The sequence below is a fragment of the Phacochoerus africanus genome, chromosome 1 (genome assembly GCF_016906955.1).
Source record: "Phacochoerus africanus isolate WHEZ1 chromosome 1, ROS_Pafr_v1, whole genome shotgun sequence".
NCBI lineage: Eukaryota > Metazoa > Chordata > Mammalia > Artiodactyla > Suidae > Phacochoerus > Phacochoerus africanus.
In genome coordinates this window covers 226,896,124-226,918,152 of record NC_062544.1, presented here as the reverse complement: position 1 = coordinate 226,918,152, position 22,029 = coordinate 226,896,124, and the positions used below count along the sequence as shown (strand labels likewise).

Here is a 22,029-nt window from a genome sequence, read left to right as displayed (position 1 = left end):
ATCTTCCCATAACACTGATATTGTGCTTAAAATATTGAATCTCTCATACTTGAGAGTCTGAAAGTAACCGGTTTCTTTGCCTTGAATTGGATGAAAAGCACAGATGGTGTTGGTACCGTGTTACATATTTATGGGTGAGACCAAGAAAAGCCAGGGAACCTCTACTTTCTCTAAATAGTAAGAACTATATCAAGGAGTTGCCAAGCCTAGGAACAATGCCAGGGAGGCTGCGTTTTGAGGGCCAGAGTCTGCATTGTGAGAGCCCTGGGAACAGCCTTCCCTGCCAGAACTGCTGTGTTAGCCAAAGGCCTTGCTGTCCAGCTGAGCCAGCTCTTGGCTCAGCTACCAAAAAGAGGAAGGAAATTGAGTCTTCAAGGCCATTGATGTGTCTCTCATCACCTGGCTAAATGTTTTGAACTTAGATTTAATTATTTTTCTTCAGGGAGGAAATGAATGGGGACACAAAGAGTAAAAACATGATAAAGCCTACAGATTGGCTCACAAAACTGGGAGTGTTTTTACTGCCCACCAGTGGAAATGAAGTTTGAGAGATGGATAAAGAGAATTGACTGTGACAAATGATGGACTGTTTGAGGCTTTTGGTTCTTTTACATGCGTTGCATGCTGTAGCATTAATGTAAACTATAAGAAACTCTATTTCCTTTTTTCTTCTTTGCTTTTTTAGGGCTGCACCCGCGGCACAAGGGAGTTCCCAGGCTAGGGCCCTAATCGGAGCTACAGCTGCCAGCCTTCACCACAGCCACAGGAACACTAGATCCAAGCTGCATCTTTGACCTACACTGCAGCTCATGGCAACACCAGATCCTTAACCCACTGAGCAAGGCCAGGGATCAAACCCATGTCCTCATGGATACCAGTCAGGTTCGTTACCACTGAGCCACAATGGGAACTCCAAGAAACTCTACCTTCAATGAAGAAATGAATGTCTGTTTACAATAAGGATGTTATAGAATATCTTCAGTCTTCCCTGAAAATACACTCCTCTGCAATAGTCCAAGAGGCTGACCAGTCAAGGCACAGACTTTTTGCCTGTAGCATGACACAAGGAATCTCACCTCTCAGAAGGAAGATACTTTACTGACATTCCAACCAGCCTGACAATATCTCAGATCCTTGACAGAGCTCAAGAGGCAGCAGAGAAATGTCCCCAGATATCTCCGCAGGTGACTGGGGCTCCCGTAAATATTGTGGTCCTAAGTCAGAGACTCTACCTAGCTGCCTACTTTCTTGTGGTCTCTGCTCCTCCTCATTCTCAGATGTGGCTAAACCCAGTGGGCCAGCACCTTTCCAAATAACCAGGGAGAAGGTTGGGAGGTACTAGTCTCTGGTGCCTGTGGTGAGGTGGCTCCAGATGACACCCCCAGCCTCTCAGAAGAATGAGTTCACCCGCCCTGTTCTGAGGAGCACTTCACTGGGAAAGTTTGAGGAGTATCATCTTAGAGAATATTTTTCTCTCACTGCCAGCAGATATGCTATTCTATCTCTGAAAAGTCCCCCACACACCCATATTCCTGCACATCCCTAGTTCATGTTATCACTTTTTGCTCCAAGGAGTACAGTAATTTCCTTCCCACCAGGGCTTATCCTGCCTATAGTTAGAATACTGCTAAGGGCTGTGACAAATAAACCTCTGAATTACTGTGCCTTAATCAGAAAAGTTTGTTTCTGGTGTCTCTGTTCAGTGGTGGCCTTCCTCACAGTGATTGCAGGCCGTGTGCTCCTTTGTTCTAGTGACTCTGCAATATTGTCAGATGGAAAGCAGCAATAGTTTTTCTGTAAAGTCCCAAATAGTAAATATCTTGGGCTCTGTGGGCTATACAATCTCTGTCGCAACTACTCGGTTCTGCCATTGTGGCCAAAAGTAGCCATAGACATATTCAAATGAATATGGCTGTGTTTCAGTAGAGCTTTATATATAAATACCGAAATTTAAAATTTTACCTGCCTAAAATATTCTTCTTCTGATGTTTCTCCAACCAATTAAAAATTTTAAAACTGTTTTCAGCTCAAAGACCATACAAAAACAGGTGGCAGGCTAGATATAGCCTGCAGACCATTAGTTGGCAAGCACACCCCTATATTTGAGTAAAAATAAAATTAAATTTAAAATATTGTAGCCTGATGATTCAAACTACTTAGAATGGTGTTCTTTCGGAGTTCCTATTGTGGTACATCAGAAACGAATCTGACTAGTATCCAGGAGGATGTAGGTTCAATCCGTGGCCTCACTCACTCAGTGGGTCAAGGATACAGCATTGCAGTGAGCTATGGTGTAGGTCGCAGACACAACGGGATCCCACGTTGCTGTGGCTGTGGCGTAGGCTGGAAGCTGCCTCTCCAATTCAACCCTTAGCCTGGGAACTTCCATATGCCATGGGTGCGGCCTTAAAAAGACCAAAAGAAAGAAAAAATTGTGTTCTTTATAGCAACTAAAACTAAAGTGTCTGCCCCTTTGCTTTTCTTTTAACAGGCTCTGGAAACATGTCGGTGTCACATCCCATTGCTGCCAGCACCCCTGAAGGAAGCAATTATGGGGCAATAGGTATTTCCTACAATAAGTCCTTTCATGGAAGTGTTTCCCGATTCTCCAGAGACTAGGCTGCAGAGGCCTCCAGCCGCTAATAACTGTGAGAGTGGGCAAGACGCTCAGCGTATAAGACTGTCTTTTATTTATAAAATGAATTAGCTGGATGATCTGGAAGGTTCCTTCCAGCTTCCTCTAGTCTTGTTCTGTTTCTTGGGTCTGTCAGCCACTCGTGAGCCGAATTCTCTATGGCAGTTGCCATCAACTCTTGTGGGGATTTTTTCATACCCAGCCAGAGTGTAGGGCATGAAAAATGCATCAGGGAGCCCGGCCTTGATTGACCAGTTGTTTCATTCTCAGGTTTCAGTGGAGTAAGGGCGATCAGAAGACTGAGGCTGTGCTGCAGGTGAACACGGCTGAAGCCTAACTATCTTCCATTTGGGCTAACTTCATAATTGAACCTGCTCACTGCCACCCAGTCATTCCCACGGGCTTATTAAGTGGCCTGAAAGGGACAGAATTCTTATCCCTATCTTGTTAAGAGTCCAAATGCCTTGATGATTCCATGCACTTCCATGTTGCTTGTGGGCCTATGAATGGTGTGCCTTAAGCTGTCAGCGTAGAGGGACTGGGCACCTGTCCCCCTGTTATTCTCTAACTGTGAGAGGCATGTGGGCTCCATGCCGGAGGCGTATTTCTGGCTCTGCAAGAACAGGGTTTAGGGTTTTTTTTTTTTTTTTTTTTTTTTACCATCTGAACAGAAGAAATAAAAGCGGAAGGTAGGCTCAGCTCATGTGCTCATTAAGCTGCACAAATTCCCATCTGCTCTGGAAACATTCACAGGAACACAAGGGTTCTTCTTCCTGAGAATGTTGTTTTCATTATATAACCATAGAGGTGGCATGTGGGGGATTTCCGTGTGCAAATACCTTATCCACAAGAAATGTATAGCTGCTGGATATGTGGGTGCCGACACATATACGTGGTAGATGCTATACATAATCACGTGCATGTGTATGTTTATATGCTAGTGTTCATATTTTAAAATATGCAACATGAAATGTAAGCATAATGTTATTTTTGCATCCAAGTTAGTTAACAGAGCAGATGCCCCTGTGTTATATATTCGGCCCTAGAAATAGACGAGTTACATGTAAAAATAGGAGAAGAGGAAAATTAGAAGTCCATTGAGGAGGAATTGAGAGAAAAACATGTGGGTAAGGAGTTGGTTTTTGAGAATGAGTCAGACCTCTGCTTTTTGCAGAGAGACGTGGGCTCTGTGGGTGCCTCTCGGCTTTGGGAAGGCAGACGAGCCTTCTCTGTTTCAGATGAGTCAAGCTCCAGTCCTGGCAGGCACATGTCCTCCTCTGACGGTGGGCGGCCGTGCCCGTCAGACACGGACAGCTCCGTAGACGAGAGTGACTTTGACACCATGCCCGACATTGAGAGCGACAAGAACGTCATCCGGACCAAGGTGCCTCTGACTGGCCGTACTCTTCCAGCGGGTGGAAAGTTTGGGAGTTGAAGACAACTTCAGCAATGCCTTAGTTTCCTTTATTTTATTTTTCCTTCAGGGGAAGTCAAATTTCCCAGGGGGGCTTTTTATATAAAACTTAACATGGTTTTATATAAAACTTAACATGATTAATTAACTCTTCTTTCTGGAGGGAGAAAGTGAGAGGAATTACAAGAACAGAGCATTAAAATGCTCTCAGGGTCTTAAGCATCTGATTGTGGTGGGGGGCGGGGGGGAAGGACCCAGCCAGATGGAAAAGATTCATCTGAAGGGTGTACTTGGAAAAACTCCCTGGTTCTGTACGTGAAATCCTTCAGGAGTAAAGTTCATCTCTTTCTGGCTTCTGTTTTTCACATTGTGTTGTACCCAGTAAGAGATATGAAGGTGAATCGCACAGTTTCAGCTGTGTAATTCAAAACCACACAGTGGACATCTCTGCAAACTGGGAAATCAATTATCGTGCTTTAAGAAGCTTTTGAGACTCCCAGTAGGTTGCCCACATTAGACTGTGCACATCAGCCAATTTCCTTAAAGCCAAAGGAAATGCTAGGATTTTTAAAATTATCCTGGGAAAAGCAAAATTAACAGAAAAGTCTTGTTAAAGAATTTTAATCCCTAAAAAGGGATTGAAGTGTGTAAAGCTCTCCTTTGTATCTTATGCCAGAAATTCAAGTTTTGTACCCTCTTTTTATTTGGCATCCCAGATGTTCCTTTACTTGTCAGATCTGTCCAGGAAGGACCGGAGGATTATCAGCAAAAAATATAAGATTTATTTTTGGTGAGTAGGTGACCAGAAGGACTATGGTTCTCTTTAGCAAAATTAAAGTTTTCTTTGTAAAAGCCACAATCACTCCTGTGATTCACATAAATGAATCAAGTTAGGTTTCAGTGTTTAATGAGACACAGGTATAGATGTTCAAAGAATTCATGCCACATTCCACAGGAAAAACAAAAATAAACTAGCAGAGGCAACCAGCCCCACATTAAATAAATACAAATTATAAGTAAATAAGAGTGTTATTGGAATCCCATATGTTTAGGGAGACACTGAATCCTCTTCCAGAAAGATACTGTATTGAGACAATGTGAAATGTCAATGAGACATGTGAAAATGGAGACATTCCTTCCTCTCACCAGGACTTGCTTGTGGAAGAGACAACGAGTTCAGGGATGAGATGCCTGGAGCATCTTTGGGTGGCTGGAAACTACTCTGAGTGAAGAGATAGCACCAGCCAATGATAAATAGATCTGTGGTGGTCATAGACGCAGGTGCAGCCTCCCTCCAAGGAAAGAGTCTGAGATGCATGGCAGGGTCCTCTCTTTCCCCTCAGAAACCTTCAGTGACACCTGGGACAGCCCTTCCCATTCTTTTCTCTGGAAGAATGCCCTTTTACTTGGGCATAGCTACTAGAGAGAAACAAGGGACATTAGAGGCTACATGGGATTCCACAGTGGGACCCATCGTTTAAGATGTATCTAAGAGAGCCACATCCCCTTCATGTGTTCCATCACCCATTCCCTACTCTCTCTGACCACTTTTAATCTAACAGTATCCTAAAGAGATAGGCCCCCATTAATAATTTGGTTAAACCAGAAGCAAGTATTATTTACACTGTTACAAATGATTGTATGAGAGGAAGAGTGGAGAAATAGAAACCCATATCATCAGTTTCTAATCACTTTTGTAAGTTAACCAGGAAGTTATGGGGAGGAAGAATTCTTTAAAAAAAATTAAAAAACGAGCAAAGATGCCATTATTAAATTAGAAATAACCATTTCTGATTCTTTCTGCCTGCAAAGGAACATCATTACCATTGCTGTGTTTTATGCACTGCCTGTGATCCAGCTAGTCATCACCTACCAGACAGTAAGTGCTGCCCCGAACCCCAGAATCCCAGCTTTCATACTGCAGGGAGAGATCTTTGCTGTGACCTACAAAGAAAGGTATAACTTGAGCTCTGTCCAAGAATTAATTCCCCATTTGGGTTTGGGTTTCCAGTGGATTTTCCAATGGATTTCTCATTGGTCTTTGATGTTTTATCTAGTTTCCAGCTGTTTTATCACAGAAGGACCCAGGACCCCTTGTATTATTTTGTCTATCAAGCTGAAATTATTACCTTACACTCATTCAGTCTTGGTATCTATCAACTATGTCTACTTCTTACCATCTGACCTTTTGATCATCTTGAGATGATGAGTAAATAAAGTTTCAGACCAAAACAAAAAAACTGATTCTGATTTAACCTGTGATTGTTCATTGAGGGTAAATATTTTTTGTAAAAATAAAGATAGCTTCACAAAACTAATAAAATGTTAAAAGAAAAAGGAAATATAAAAACTAAAGAAAAACAATCAAACAAAAATAATAATTAAAACAGCCTGAGAATCCTCACTGCACCTTCATAGAACTTTAGGGTCCAGGTTAGGTCACCTTCTCTAGGATCTACAACATGTGACAAAGTCCATTTAGATTAAAGCCAGACTAAAGATGTTTCTAATGCAATGGCTCTCAAACTTTGCTGTACTTTAAAATCATCTGGGAAACTTTTTAAAGTCCCAGTGTCCAAGCTTACCCCACCCCACTTAGAGTCTCCAAGAGGGGAATCAGGCTTCAGTATTTATTAAACTCCCAGTGATTCCAGTGTACAGCCAAGTTTGAGCACCAATAGTCTAATAATATTTCACCAGTTTCATACTTAATACATGAGTAGGACAAGGACTTTATAAGGTTTGAGCACCACAGTTTGTAACCTAAATATTCTCTGAATATCTGGGGGCTCTGTTAAAAGATACAGCTGTGCTGTGGTCAAGGAAGGTTTTTAGTGACAGCGATAAATATGAAAAACTGACCATCCATCTCCTTTGGTCTACCTGCCCTGTGGTTATCATTTCCATGCAGAGTAATGGGGACAGCTCCTTCCCCTCAGGATTCATCTAGAAAATAGGACATGCCATGATAGTCCTAATAAGCAGGCCCCAGTGTTAGCATCCTTTTGAAGTCCTTTTGTAATGAGAACAAAGGAAACATACTCAGTTGAATTCTGCTTTGAGGCCATATAATGAGGGACACGGAATATTTCAATTCAAAGCAAGATGGTAGCATTGAAAGGAAATATGTCTGTACTGTGTAAAGGCGGAAGATAATGACCCATCCCCTGCTGCGAGGGAGCACTGGCTATACTGTAAATCACTGACTGTTGACCACTGTGAGCACTCTCTGCTCTTTGTGGTTTCAGGCTCAGGGGTTGGAGAAAAACTGCATCTCCTCTCCTTGCTCTCATTTTATAGGTGGTCAACGTCACTGGCAACCAGGACATCTGCTACTACAACTTCCTCTGTGCTCATCCCTTGGGCGTCCTGAGGTAAGGCCAGTCCTCTGGTTGCCCACGCAATGAGAGACACCTCTCTGTGTGCAACATGGCTATTTCCATCTTTAAAAATACCAAAAACGGGAGTTCCCATTGTGGCTCAGCAGTAATGAACCTGACTAGGATCCATGAGGACACAGGTTCAATCCCTGGCCTTGCTCAGTGGGTTAAGAATCTGGCATTGCCATGAGCTGTGGTGTAGTTCGCAGGTGAGCCTCGGTTCCCGCTTTGCTATGGCTGTGGCATAGGCTGCAGCTGCAGCTTCAGTTAGACCCCTAGCCTGGACACTTCCATATGCCACGAGTGTGGCCCTAAAAAGACAAAAAAAAAACAAAAAACAAAAACAAAAACAAACAAACAAAAAAAACAGTTAACTACCTCAAGAGTAAATAGGAATGAAATCCAGAAGCTGATACCAGGGAGGCTTCTCCCATTCCTGTGGGGGGTGCTGGTGGGGGGGCTCCGGAAACCTTCCCAAGAATGACCTGATGAGGACAAGGCAGGGATGTTTTTGAAAAGAGCAGGTCCCTGAGCTGTAATGACTCTAGTCCAGGGGCATGAGCCGCTGGTACATTCAATCCATTAAACAACCTCATGAGATAAATAGGATTGTTATCACCCTTGTTTTTAGATGAAGATATTAAGGCTGAGTTAGAAAGGTAAGGACTTGCAGAAGGACCCCAGACTCACACCCAGGCCTGCTGCCTCCCAGGCCATGCTCTAGAACACGGTGAGGGGGAAAGAACATCTCCCTGGCAGTTGGGAGCCTGGCTTTGTGATCCAGAACTGAACTAGTCTCTGTTTCCTGAAATAAATCAGCTGGCTGTGACCAGAGGACACTTCTGAAATCCAAGGTTCCGAGGCTGATTATTGACATAAAACAGGGGTCCAACTAAGTGAATTCACTCTCATGGTGTGGCTGAGAAACAGAACGGCTCTCTTTTCTAGGATCATTCCCTCCTCATGTCATGGGGATGAGAGAGGCCTGGGTGGGTATTAGGGAGGCCAAGCAGGCAGCCGTGAGAGGGAGCAGACACATCCTCGCAGGCTCAGCATCCTAACGTGAGGAGTTAGGTTAAAGACGACCTCTGAAGTCCTGAAATCTTATGGAAAGGTTAGCAGTGGAGAACCCTGAATGCTGATTCCACTCGCTCAACAAGTCTTTGTTCAGTCTCTGAGTCTCTTCAATGCCTTGACCCTCTTGTGGACTCACATCCCCTTAGTGCCTTCAACAACATTCTCAGTAACCTGGGCCACGTGCTCCTGGGCTGCCTCTTCCTGCTGATAGTCTTGCGCCGGGATATTCTCCATCGAAGAGCCCTGGAAGCCAAGGACATCTTTGCCATGGTGAGGAGAGGGTGGGGTTGATGAAGGGGGTGCTAGGAAGCACTGGGGTTCCAAAAGGGATCTGCAAAGCAGGGGGGCATCTGGCTGGACAGGTGACGATGGATTACGTGTAATGAACCACACAGGGCTGGAGTGTGGAGGTCCTGTGGCTAATAGTCATCAAGGAGTGTGTCTCCACTGACCACTCTTTCTCCTTTTGCAGGAGTATGGGATTCCCAAACACTTCGGTCTCTTCTATGCCATGGGCGTCGCACTGATGATGGAAGGGGTGCTCAGCGCTTGTTACCACGTCTGCCCCAATTACTCCAACTTCCAATTTGGTAACTGCAATTGACATCAGCTACACAGATTTGAGTTGTAGGAGTCTTATCCTGGGACCCTCTCAAAAATGCCAAGGTCATGCTTGCAAGAGTTAAATGACATTTTATGTGTGCTGAAGTGATCTGAGGGCATCTTGACACAGGGCATGGTTTCCCCATGTTGTACCATTTTTCTTCTCTGAACACCTTTGGACTAGAAAACAGTGAACACTGAGTACTGATCTCATGGCTAGATCTGCAGGTGGGCAATGGGCCAGGCAGCAGGTCAGGTAGAACCCACCAACAGCCATTGAGGAAGCTCCCTCAGTGCAGCTTGGCTTAATTTAGCAGTTTGCCTGCTTTGGGTTGAAAGTAACAGAAAACCCAATTCAAATTGGAGTAAATAATAATGAGCTAGCATTATATGAACATGCAGAGGTTGGAAAGGCCTTGTGGGTGGTTTATCTGGTGGCTTAGACTCCATTTCCCTGCAATCCCCTGGACTGCACCCAGCCTACACATAGGTTTTCTCCTCAGGCTCTCTTCCCTCGTGGTGGCAAAAATAGCTTCAGTGGGAGTTCCTGTTGTGACTCAGGGGAAATGAACCAGACTAGTATCCATGAGGATGCAGGTTTGATCCCTGGCCCACTCAGTGGGTTAAGGATCCCGTGTTGCCACAAGATGTGGTGTAGGTTGCAATTGAGGCTCAGATCTGGCATTGCATGACTGTGGTGTAGGCCGGCAGCTGTAACTCTGATTCAGCCCCTAGCCTGGGAACTTCCTTCAGTCCTAAAAAACCAACAAACGAAAATAGTTTCAGTGGGTCTTTGCTCCCTATCTCCCCGCCATGATGCCTGGGAGAAGGAAGCAAGCTGGCTTCCAGAAGCCTTCATTTGAGAGCAAGGAAACTTCTTTTCCAAACCATGCCCTCCGCCCCCCCCCACACACACACACACATACACACCTCAATAGCCTACATAGCCATGAGCCCCTTCCAGAATCTTTCTCTATGTGCTGGTTAGCTCAGGCCTAGGTTGTTACACCAGTCACTGTGCCAAAGGAGTTGGTATTACCATAAAACCAAAGAAACCCTCCCCTGGAGCCAGTGGTACAGGTAGTTTTGCTAAAGCAAATAGGCTGAGAGGATGTGCCATTCTGAATAGAAAATGGAGCTAAGGAGTTCCTGTTGTGGCTCAGCAGTTAAAAAACCCAACTGGTATTCATGAGGACATGGGTTCAATCCTTGGCCTTACTCAGTGGGTTAAGGCTCCAGCGTTGCTGTGAGCTGTGGTGTAGCTTGCAGACGTGGCTCAGATCCCACGTTGCTGTGGCTCTGGCATAGGCCGGTGGCTGCAGCTCTGATTGGACCCCTAGCCTGGGAACCTCCATATGCTGCAGGTTCAGTCCTAAAAAGACAAAAAAAAAAAAAATGGAGCTCAGATATTTGAATTGGTATTGAGATGTTAGGAAGAAGGAAGAGAATCACTTGTGCTGGTAGAAGACAATTAACAATGTCCTCCACATTCAAGGATGAGGATTTAAAAAGTCGTCTTGGGTTTGTGGTCTAGCCTCTGGCTGTTAACTCAGAACACCATAGAAATTCTCTGTCACATTTTAATTTTTTTAAATTAGAAAACTTTTTTTAATAGAGAAAACTGTGCAGAATAATATTATTTGCCACTCAGAATAAACAAGTGCTAATAGTGAAAAATCTTTAATCCCTGACCAGGGAACTTCTACATGCCACAGGCATGGCCCAAAAAAACTTGTGTTAAATCTATTTTTTTAGGAAATAAAATGTCACATAAAGTTGAAGGTCCACTTTGAACCTCTTTCCAAACTTACTCCCCTCTCACCTTCCCCAGAGGTGACAACTATGAATAATTTGATATTTATCCTTCCAGGTTGTTTTTATAGTCTTCCCACATTTGTAACCTGTTAATATTAATTTATCACACTGAGTTCTGCATCCTTTTTTTTTTCCATTCAACAATATGTTTTCAAGATTTATTAGTACTGAATCAAGGGTATCCAGTTCATTCTTTTTTTTTTTTTGCGCTTTTATTTATTTATTGCATTTTTTAAATTTTATAATGATTTTTTTTCCATTCATTTTTAAAGGTTGTCACTCTGTAATAAAAATATACCACATTTATCAATTCCTCTGTTGAACAACACTTAAAAGTTGCCAGTATTTTGCTAGTACAGCCCTGCAGTGAACTCATCTAGGAGTTCCGTCATGGCTCAGCAGTGCATCCATGAGGACACGGATTCAATCCCTGGCCTCGCTCAGTGGGTTAAGGATCCAGCATTGCCATGAACTGTGGTGTAGGTCACAGATGCAGCTCGGATCTCACATTGCTGTGGTTGTAGCATAGGCCATCAGCCGTAGCTCCAATTCAACCCTTAGCCTAGGAACCTCCATATGCCACAGGTGTGGCTCTAAAAAAAAAAAAAAAAAAAAAAACTGCATCTATGTCTCTCTGTGCGCATGTGAGAGAGGTTCCCTGGGATACATAGAAGTAGAATTTAGGAGGGTCACTTGGTTTTTGCATCTTCCATTTCACAAAAAACTGCCCAGTTTCTTTCCAGAGTATTATTTCCTACTCCCACTAGCTGAGTGAGAATTCCCACCTCCCCCATATCATCACTAACATGTGTTATCATTAGACATTTAATTTTTTTTGCTACATTTTTGCATAACATTGGCCATTGAATTGTTTTACTGTTATCGATTGGCCAAGTCTGAGGCATGTGAAAGTTCCCAGGCCAGGGATTGAATCTGAGCCATAGCAGCGACCTGAGCCACTGCAGTCATAACATTGGATCCTTAACCTACTGCACCACAAAAGAACTCTCATTGCATTATTATTTTACTTTGCATTTCCCTAACCCTCATGGAGCTAAGCCACATTTAATTTCTAGCTGTTTTCCATCCTTAGGCAATAAAGCTGTATATAAGAGCAGTGATCAATGTGGTTCTATTTCAAGATGCTGAGAAGGATGTCCTACACTACCCCCTAGGATTCTCTTATTACACTGCCCTGTCACCGTTAGGGAGTCTTTTGTTACTGTTGCTAACAGGAGCGTTTATACACACGTATACAGCTGCAAGTGGGGATAGTCAATTATTCAAGTCATTTGATACTTTTCGTCTGTGAACTAGGAACCCTCCTCTTGGGAGGATTAGAAGTGTCGTGTGAGGGTTTGCTTTGAATGTGCCCAGAGAGGTTGGCATGTTGGAGGTTGCCGCACAGTCTGAGGGAGGGGGTTCCCTGAGGCCGAAGAGAGATCCGTCCTGGATCCTGATCGTCTTGGCTCCTCCACAGACACATCCTTCATGTACATGATCGCCGGCCTCTGCATGCTGAAGCTCTACCAGACCCGCCACCCAGACATTAATGCCAGCGCCTACGCCGCCTATGCCTCCTTCGCCTTGGTCATCACGCTCACCGTCCTTGGAGTGGTGCGTCCTCCCCACACCAGCCAGCTTGCAAAAAGTGCCCTCTTGGGAGGTTTTGTGTTGTTTGTGGTTTTTTGGACATTGGTGAACAGGTTTGAGTTAATCATAATCCTTAGCTCATGACACACTTACATCGATGGCCCATTCATGGCATTTTAGTTTATTTAGCTAGGATTTTAAATGATGTAACGGGGCCTGGGAAACTACCCCTGGACAGTGTTAATATAAAGCTGGGACCTGACTCCGGTGAGACTGGAATCAAGACACACAGGCTGATGACAGAGAGACTGACTTGAAAGAACAGACACCATTTTCTAAAAGTACACGGACAACTGTGGTCATTTCTTGTTCTTTGAAGAGCAGTTAGCCCCTGGCTTTCGACCTGCTGCCTCTTCACCTTGTTCTGCCGCCTTACCTGTCGCTTCCCTTTTGCACTTTAATTTGGCCAGATAGCTGTTCTTTTTCCTGCCCCAGGTGTAGTAAGATCCCTGTGAGCTCAGAGAAGTGGAAAAACCCTAAATGCACACTCTTCTCAGTTGTTGACTCCTTATGCATACACGAGAGGCAGAATAATTTTAGTGAGTTCTCTAGGAAAAAACCCAGATGAAGCTAACTTCCATCTTTACTCCTAGGTGTTTGGGAAAAATGACCTGTGGTTCTGGATCATCTTCTCTGCAATCCATATTCTGGCTTCTCTGGCCCTCAGCACCCAGATCTACTACATGGGTCGGTTCAAGATAGGTGAGTCACCAGTTACTCCTAAACATGTGGATTAACTCACCCTGAGAAAGAACTGTCCCCACTTACCCCAAACGCAAGTGTTACTGGCCACCATGAACAAGTCCTCTGAATTCTGTGTGTGTTTAATAGCATATATTTTCTCCAAGAGCTTCATCTCCTGGCTAGGATTGCAATAACCTATTACCATTAGTTCTGTTTTCAGCTGAGAAAACTAAGCTTGCCATAGCTCAGAGCTGAGGCATATTTCCAACTCCAAGTCCCCAAAGCTTTACAGTTCCCCAAACTTTTTTTTCTTTGTACGGCTGCACCTGCATATGGAAGTTCCCAAGCCAGGGGTCGAATCTGAGTTGCAGCTGCCAGCCTACACCTGAGCCACAGCAATGCCAGATCTGAGCTGCGTCTGCAACCTATACCACAGCTCACAGCAACGCTGGGTCCTTAACCCACTAACCGAGGCCAGGGATGGAACCCACATCCTCACAGAGACAACATCAGATCCTTAACCAGCTAAGCCACAGTGGGAACTCTTGCAATTCATCAGACTTTGAATGTGTGCTTGCAGAGTGGGATGATCATTGCACCACTAGTTCCACCGAGAAGAATATTTTTCAGTTTGTAGCATTTAAAAGGAGCCTTTCTCTAACCATGCTAACAGGTTTTCAAGATTGAATTATGCATGATCTTCAAATTCTAGGACTGGGACTTTTTGAGACCAATCTGCCCATCTTAGAAACAGGATACCTGCTGAACTCTTGCCAATATGAACACACTACATTAGAACTCTGAGTGTTCCACAGAAAATAGCTTCTGATCTGCTGCTGGTCAGTCATCATACATGGGAGCAGGTGCAAGTCCTTTTCAATTTCCCTGGTCACTTTAAGATGTAGGAAGTCAGACTCAAAGATTCATTCTATATTTCAAGAAAAACCATTATATATAAAGATAGGCCCATCCCCAATATTTGCAGAGCCCAAGGAAAGATTTTAAATAAAAGCCCACATACCATATGTATAAAAATATCTAAGTTATAAAGCAGACTAAAATACTATTAAATACACTGAAGAAAGGAAGGCCAACAAACTGATAAATATACCTTCATTACAACCTAAAGGTACAAGTTCAACTTTAAAATTCTCAGGTCCACAGAAGAATACTCCAGAATGTAGCTGCACAGAAGAGCTGGCTCCCAGCCTCTCCCCCCATTTTCTTCCCACCTCTGGCTCTGTCCTGCATCTTAAGGGGACTCACAGATGTGCATATGGACACTCTTGCCCAACATTCAAGACCATTCCTTGCCCTGCGGTACATACTCTAGTGGTGCTATATGCCCTCGGGAAGATAAACCAGGGAAAGAAGCCCTGAAGGCCCTGGAAGTAGGCTCAAGCCCATCAGGGCAGGGAATTCTGAGGTCCAGGAATTCAGAATGTGGCCTAGAAGGAGCAGTCCCCTTGCCCTGCAGACTCCTCACTCACTGGGGAAAGAGGGCCTTTAAAATATGGCAGCTCCCCCCAATCCTTGCCCAGGTCTAAGAGTGGTTCTGTATAAACAAGTTGCTTTAAGACTTGAAGACCAAATAAAAACAATCTCTCATTTTGGCAGTTTAGCTGTCCCTTTTGGCGTAGCCATTATACCTCCAAACCCCACAGTAGAAGCATCAGTAGATAGCTGTGCAGGACATTTGGGACAGTACTCTGTTCATGCCCCATCCCCCATAATGAAAGCTCAATGACGTCATACAAACTAAACTCTCAAAAAGAAAATAATTTGAGCACTGTTTTCTGAGTTCTCTGAATTGGATAAACAGACTTGAATACAGATCTGTTTAATGGTGGTGACCATGTATACACAGAGGAGCTCTTAATACTTTTATAGCACCTTTGCCCCCATGCAGTTTTGTGATACTGAATGAGTTTACCTTCTTAAAAAGGAGAAATTTAATGTAGTCCGTTATAACCATGTAATAGTTTGTCAGGGTCCCAAGAAGGAAAAGACATCACACACATAGATAGAGCAGGATTTCTTCACAATGGGACTCTTCCTAAGACAGGGGTAGGGTAGAGAAGAATGAAAGGGGTTGCACCATAACCTGGGGTTAGTAGCAGAAAGGCTTTTACTATTCACAAGCCCAAAAAGACACAGAGGACATAGTTATCAAAATGTGGGAGTTCCCGTCGTGGCTCAGTGCTTAATGAATCCGACTAGGAACCACGAGGTTGTGGGTTCAGTCCCTGGCCTTGCTCAGTGGGTTAAGGATCCGGCGTTACCATGAGCTGTGGTGTAAGTTGCAGATGCGGCTCGGATCCCCCATTGCTGTAGCTCTGGCGTAGGCCAGGGGCTACAGCTCCGATTTAACCCCTAGCCTGGGAACCTCCATGTGCCACGGGAGTGGCCCAAGAAAAGCAAAAAGACAAAAAAAAAAGTGAAGGGAGAGCATCATGAAGAGGAATTCCCTTGGAAAGGAGCAGTGACCTTTGGTTGACAGACAGGGAACCTTACAGGGCGGGCACCAGGCAGATAATACTCTGAGCTCCCTCTGCTTGCTCTGACCCTCAAGTATCCTGCTGGTGTTTCTCATTGTCCAAACTTATGGTTGGGGGGGAACCCGCAGAGTGGTCCCTAGAGTCAGCCTCACCAGGGAATGGTGGGGACAGAGAGATATGGCAGGTGGGTCTGGAGGGGCAAAGGGAAGATAACCCTCGCAGAGCTTAACTGAATATTTTATTTTTATTTTATTTTATTTATCTTTTTAGGGCCATATCCACCTCATAAGGAGGCTCCCAGGCTAAGGGTCGAATAGGAGCTACAGCTGTCAGCCTACGCCAAAGCCACAGCAACATGGATCGAACCGTGTCTGCAAACGACACCACAGCTCATGGCAACACTGGATCCTTAACCCACTGAACAAGGCCAGGAATCGAACCTACAACCTCATAGTTCCTAGTTGGATTCATTTCCACTGTGCCATGATGGGAACTCCTTAAATGAATATTTTAAATTTCTGTACCTAGAAAGTCTTCTCCAAGTGGTTACAGATTTACCAGAATCAAAAGGAAAACTATTTCATTGTGACAATTGCATCTACATTTAGTCCAAAGGCAGGAATTTGGGTTAGTGGACAGTAGTTCGGGCAACACCAACCTCTCTGCCCATTTCAGGAGCTGCTGTTGTGTTCTCAAGTCACATCTCCTTTTTCTGTGGCCCTCAGGAAAGACACCAGCAGTGAGGCAGAATGTTTCATAAGTAGGAGTGAGTGTTCTACAGAAATTAGCTTCTGATCTGGTGCTGGTCAGACATAATACATGGGAGCAGGTGCAAGTCCTTTTCAATTTCCTAGTCATTTTAAGATCTAGGAAGTCAGACTCAAAGATTCGTTTGTATATTTCAAGAAAAACCATTATATATAAACAAAGGCCCGCCCCCAATATTTGCAATATTTCATACTGTAGAGCTACTTGCTCAGATCACTACTGTGTCTTTCTATGGTCCCTTGCTTCCAGAAAAGGACCACAGAGAAGGGATGGATCATATGTTGCAAGTGAGGCATGAAAATATCAGGGAGAGAGAGGTCTCGTGCTTTGAAGAATAGTGAACTTATGAATGTTTGAGACGGGCAGAAAGAGTCTGTGTTCTTTATGATGAGCAAACATTACTTTTGTAATCGGAAAATAAAATTAAAGACATTCCTTTAGAGGAAAAAATAAAATGAGCAGTGGTTTACCTGTTTGGCTACCTTCTTACAAATCTTTTTTTTTTTTCTCATTTCTCTGCTTCCCATTGATTCAGATGTGTCTGACACAGGTAATGTTCAGCCACCCTCCCCAGGGTTTTCTAGATTGTCCGGGGGGGTTTGTTTTGTTTCTTGTTATTTATTTTTTTAACCAAGCATCCTGCCTGGCTGACCTGCTAAGTCTGCATTCTGAACATCCCTTGCGGATTGGGCAGGATTTGGTGGGAAGGGGGTGCAAGAGAGGCTCAGAGGCAGGGGTTCTCCAACTCAGCCCACAAGGTACCTCTTTGGGGCTGTTGCATGGACACATCCCTCCCTCCTCCCCCCTCAGTGTATCTAGTCTATTGAACTCTGGTTAAATTGACCCCAGGGGTAGCCTTGAAGAGGAATAACACTCACAAAAGAGCCAGAATCCACCCTCACTGAAATGCTTGCTTTGGGCAGACCCCAGCCCTGCCTGTGACGTGTATGTCTGGATGGCTTGCAGAATGACAGCCCTACCTGGGCCCTCCACCCTGTTCATGTAACAATTATAGCATGCACACTCGCTGGGTTTCAGGCCATCCTTCAGAAGGATTGCATTAAAAAAACCTTCTTTTTCTCTCCCATCTTAACTTATGCTCCTTTGATTATTGTTTCAATACTCGTTCAGGCTTTCTAAGTATACTTTGTAGATCCCAGTATCCCCTGGCTCAATTCTCACTGACTTATCACCACACTGAGAAATATAGATTAGAATTTTTTACAAGCTAAGACTTCCCCTGGTCTAGAGAAAGCAGATGTTTTAAGGTGACTTTTGAGGGGCCCCATAACATCTCTGCTATTAAAAAAACAAACAAAAACACCACTAGTGTAAACTATAAAAAGAAGTAAATTCAGCTGAAGGAGACTGTGGGAGGATTGGCCAGCCACCCAGATGATCTGTGAGTGCTGGTTGCTAGTATCCCTCTGGCCTGCCTTTTTGCAGATGCTGCATGGATCGGGTATGCCTGCCAGGAGAGCACAGGTGGGCGTGGGCACCATTTTTAAAGCCAATATTTATTGCTGAATTATTAGGTGCAAAGCATTGTTTTTCTGAGGTGAGGACAACATCATCCTGGCTGCAAAAGCTTGGGCCATCTGGGAGTGTTCTGTATTACCTCTGACCAAGCCTGCTCACCATGCGGTTGTGTCTTCTGCAGATTTGGGGATTTTCCGGCGGGCAGCTATGGTGTTCTACACGGACTGCATCCAGCAGTGCAGCCGGCCTCTGTATATGGTACGTGTGTTTGTGTTCCTTGGCCTCCTCCCAGAGAAGCCTGAAGGAGGGGCAGCCTTGGGGCAGTCACTCGAGGCTCTCCCAAACCAAGAGGGCCAGATGGCCCAGGGTGGCTGAGGTCCAGTTAGTCAGGGAAGAGGCATCTTGCTCACTTTTCTTCACTCTCTTAAAATACAAGCTGGGATGGTGCCCTTTTGTACACACACACACACACAACTAGTATATAAAGAAGAAAAAAAAAAATATATATATATACGCAAAACTAATAGGAATGATTACTAGAGGGAAGATCAAGATAGGTGTTCCTATAAATAATCACCCAAAGAGGTACAATTCTCTCACTTGTGAAAATGAAAAGAGGGCACTTGTGAAAGTAATGATACCTGGGCTGTCCCAAGGAAACTGGGGATGTAGGGCCACCCCAATCACTTTCCTTAGGAAATTATCCTTCCCACATTATACGTTTGTCTGCTTTTTATACAGTGTTTGATTTTTATGATGAGAAAGAATGCTTCTTCAAGAATGGTAGTGATTGCTGGATGGTGGATATACATTTTTTAAAATTCTACCTTCTGATTTTTAGTATATTACACACTTCTGCACTTGAGCAGCAGGATCAGGGTCCTGGTCCTAGCTGCCTTGGCTTGCTGGACAGTGGCTTTGGGAAGGCTTCATACCTCCTCTGAGCCACTGCCCCAACCTTTACACAGTGCTCTTGGCCAGAACTAGTGGTGCCATTGGGGCCTGGCCCACGATGTTTATAATGAGAATGATTTTTACCTAAAGGAATGTGGGACTATTTTAGCCCTGTTGAGCTTGGGTAGGAACCATAGACACTAAAAATGGAAGGAATTGAAGCTGGAGAGTTTTACTGAGGTGGGAGTTTAGAACCTGTGAATACTATGAGAGATAAGCATGCCTTAGCTGTGAACCATGAGGAGCAATTAGTGTTTTTGTTTTCTGACATTAATTAATGCAGCCTGTTTTGTTTTGTTTTTCCAGCCACACCCATAGCATGTGGAAGTTCTCAGGCCAAGGGTTGAACCCACCCACAGCAGTGACCCGAGCTGCTACAGTGACAATGCCAGACCTTACCCACTGTACCACAAGGGAACCCCTATCTTGTTTTTTAGACTTTTTTCAGAGTATTTTTAAAGTTCTAGGTTTTTTTAAGTTTACAGAACAATTGAGAAGAAAATTCAGAGATTCCTACATACTCCCTGCCCTCCACAGGGCCCACCTCACCCATGATTAATATCTCCCACCAGAAAGGTGCATTTGCTACAGTCAATGCACCCATGTTAACACATTGTAATCAGTCAAAGTCTATGGTTTACATTACAGTTCACTAGTGGTGTACATTCTATCCATTGTAACAAGTTTGTAATGACATGTACTCATCATTATAATATCAAAGTAATTTCTCACCCTAAAAATCCTCTATGTTCTACCTGTTCTTCCCACCCTCTCTTTCTCCAACCCTGGCAACCACTGATCTTCTTACTGTCTACTTAGTCTTACTTTTTCCAGAATGTCATATAGTTGGAATAATATAGTATGTAGCCTTTTCAGATTGGCTTCTTTCTCTTAATAATATGCACTTGTATTTCCTCCATGTCTTTTCATGTCTTAAAAGCTCATTAGTGCTGACTAATATTCTTTTATCTGGAGGCACCATGGTTTATTTATCTGTTTACCTACTGAAGGACATCTTGGTTGCTTCTAAGTTTGGACAATTACAAATAAAACCTGCTATAAAAATTTGTGGAGAGGGGAGTTCCTATTGTGGCTCAGCAGAAAAAAATTTGACTGGCATCCATGAGGATACAGGTTCAATCCCTGACCTTGCTCAGTGGGCTGGGGAATCAGCATTGCCATGAGCTGTGGTGTAGGTTGCAGATGCAGCTCAGATCCCACATTGCTGTGGCTGTGGTGTAGGATGGCAGCTGTAGCTCAGATTCGCCCCCTAGCCTGGGAACCTCCATATGCCTCGGGTGTGGTCCTAAAATGCGGCAGGGGCGGGGGGTGGGGGGAGACAAAAAAAAAATTGTGGACAGGTTTTTGTATAGATATTTTTTCAGTTTCTTTGGGTGAATATCAAGGAGCACTATTGCTGGATCATATGGTAAAAGTATATTCAGTTGTCTAGGAAACTGCCAAGCTGTCTTCCAAAGTGGTTGGAACATTTTACATTCCCATCAGCCATGAATGAGAATTCCTGTTGCTCCACATCCTCAGCAGCAATTAGTGCTGTCAGTGTTTTGGATTTTGGCCTTTCTGGTAGATTAATTTTTTTCTAAAAGGAAGATATTTTCTCCAAATGTAAAGGATCACCCACAAAGAGAATCATTACTTTCCCTTTTTTTTTTTTTTTAAATAGGGCCACATCCATGGCATATCAAAGTTGCCAGGCTAGGGGTGGAATCAGAGCTGCAGCTGCCAGCCTACGCCACAGCCACACAGGATCCAAGCCACATCTGAGACCTATGCCAAAGCTCATAGCAATGCTGGATCCTTAACCCACTGAGCAAGGCCAGGGATCAAACCCACATCTTCACGGACACTAGACGGGTTCATTACCACTCAGCCATGATGGGAACTCTGAGACTCACTACTTTTAAATAGATGAGTAGCCATGCAAATTAAAGTATGGTCTGATAACACCTAAAAGTTGTAAGTAGTAGGCAAAAGAGCAGGAACAGGTTGTGAATAAATCTCTATCAAAGTAACTGTCCTTTTGAGATGGGCCTTTCCTATTTTTTTCCCTACCAATAGGCCATAATCTTAAGGCCATGTGTTTAGAAACTAGGAGCCTGGGAGCTGCAAGACCTCCTTGGAGCCAAAGTGATGGGTATAAAACTAACTACAGGTGGGTCCCAAGAGCTGCCTTAGAGCCCACCAATTAACACAACCCAGGGAAAGAGTCCATGGTTATGGAACACCAGTGGCAGAATTCTCTTAACTACTGAAATATCAGCACACACCACCAGCCTTCCCACCAAGAGGTGGGCCCAGCTGCCCAGTTCCTGTATACACTGGTGGCAGGGGTGGGGGGGACAGCAAGACTTTCTGCTTTACTCACCAGGTTTTCTTTTAGAGGGACCAGGTCATGTCTGTTTGCAGTCAGAGGCTTTGCCATTTAGTCCTTGTAGGGGATTTGTGTCCTGCTGTAGGCACAGCTCTCTTAAAACTATAGAAAAATTGTTTTCATTAAGGCAATTGTTTTCCCATAATTGATGTTTTCCCTGCAGTTAAGTTATTGAAAAAGCAGTGTATATGGCCTCTCATTTGATGTTTTCTTTCCTCCTTTCCAGGACAGAATGGTGCTGCTCATCATGGGGAATCTGGTTAACTGGTCCTTGTAAGTAGTCTTAGGGAACCAAGTTTATTAATTTTCTGTAACACTGTGGTTTAGCTTTCCTCAGCTGTCATTTTTATAAAGAAATCTGAAATAATGGAGAGCATAGGACTCTGCTTTATTCTCAAGACTTGAAAGTAAGGTATTTTTCCCCCTGCAAAGAATGAGCTAGGAAGCTCCTGTGCACAAGCAGTGGCCTCCCTTAAAGCATTGAGTTCAACACATAGAACAAATAAGCTCAAGGTATCAGTAAGACAAACATCAAATGTGCTATACCTGTGTGGATACATTAGATAAATTGGCTATATTGCACATACACAAACACACATATAAAGAAAGAGAAAGATTGGGAGTTCCCATTGAGGCTCAGTGGTAACAAACGCAACTTGTATCCTTGAGGACTCGGG

At 44.0% G+C, this 22,029-nt stretch overlaps 1 protein-coding gene across 8 annotated transcripts in view; it reads left to right on the top strand.

Moving 5' to 3' along the window:
* Nucleotides 1–22,029, top strand: part of SIDT1 (SID1 transmembrane family member 1) — a 96,894-nt gene that overhangs the window by 64,819 nt on the left and 10,046 nt on the right. For 5 of the 8 annotated variants that reach the window (XM_047792243.1, XM_047792235.1, XM_047792270.1 and 2 more), the window contains 12 exons: nucleotides 2,492–2,563; nucleotides 3,874–4,019; nucleotides 4,766–4,839; nucleotides 5,862–5,928; nucleotides 7,350–7,423; nucleotides 8,653–8,776; nucleotides 8,979–9,096; nucleotides 12,405–12,541; nucleotides 13,171–13,279; nucleotides 17,063–17,077; nucleotides 18,188–18,264; nucleotides 21,579–21,625. In XM_047792243.1, the coding sequence (XP_047648199.1) occupies nucleotides 2,492–2,563; nucleotides 3,874–4,019; nucleotides 4,766–4,839; nucleotides 5,862–5,928; nucleotides 7,350–7,423; nucleotides 8,653–8,776; nucleotides 8,979–9,096; nucleotides 12,405–12,541; nucleotides 13,171–13,279; nucleotides 17,063–17,077; nucleotides 18,188–18,264; nucleotides 21,579–21,625 (1,060 nt within the window). Of the gene's footprint in view, nucleotides 1–2,491; nucleotides 2,564–3,873; nucleotides 4,020–4,765; nucleotides 4,840–5,861; nucleotides 5,929–7,349; nucleotides 7,424–8,652; nucleotides 8,777–8,978; nucleotides 9,097–12,404; nucleotides 12,542–13,170; nucleotides 13,280–17,062; nucleotides 17,078–18,187; nucleotides 18,265–21,039; nucleotides 21,130–21,578; nucleotides 21,626–22,029 lie in introns of those variants that run through there. The other 3 variants (XM_047792253.1, XM_047792279.1, XM_047792262.1) reach the window with 2 other exon arrangements.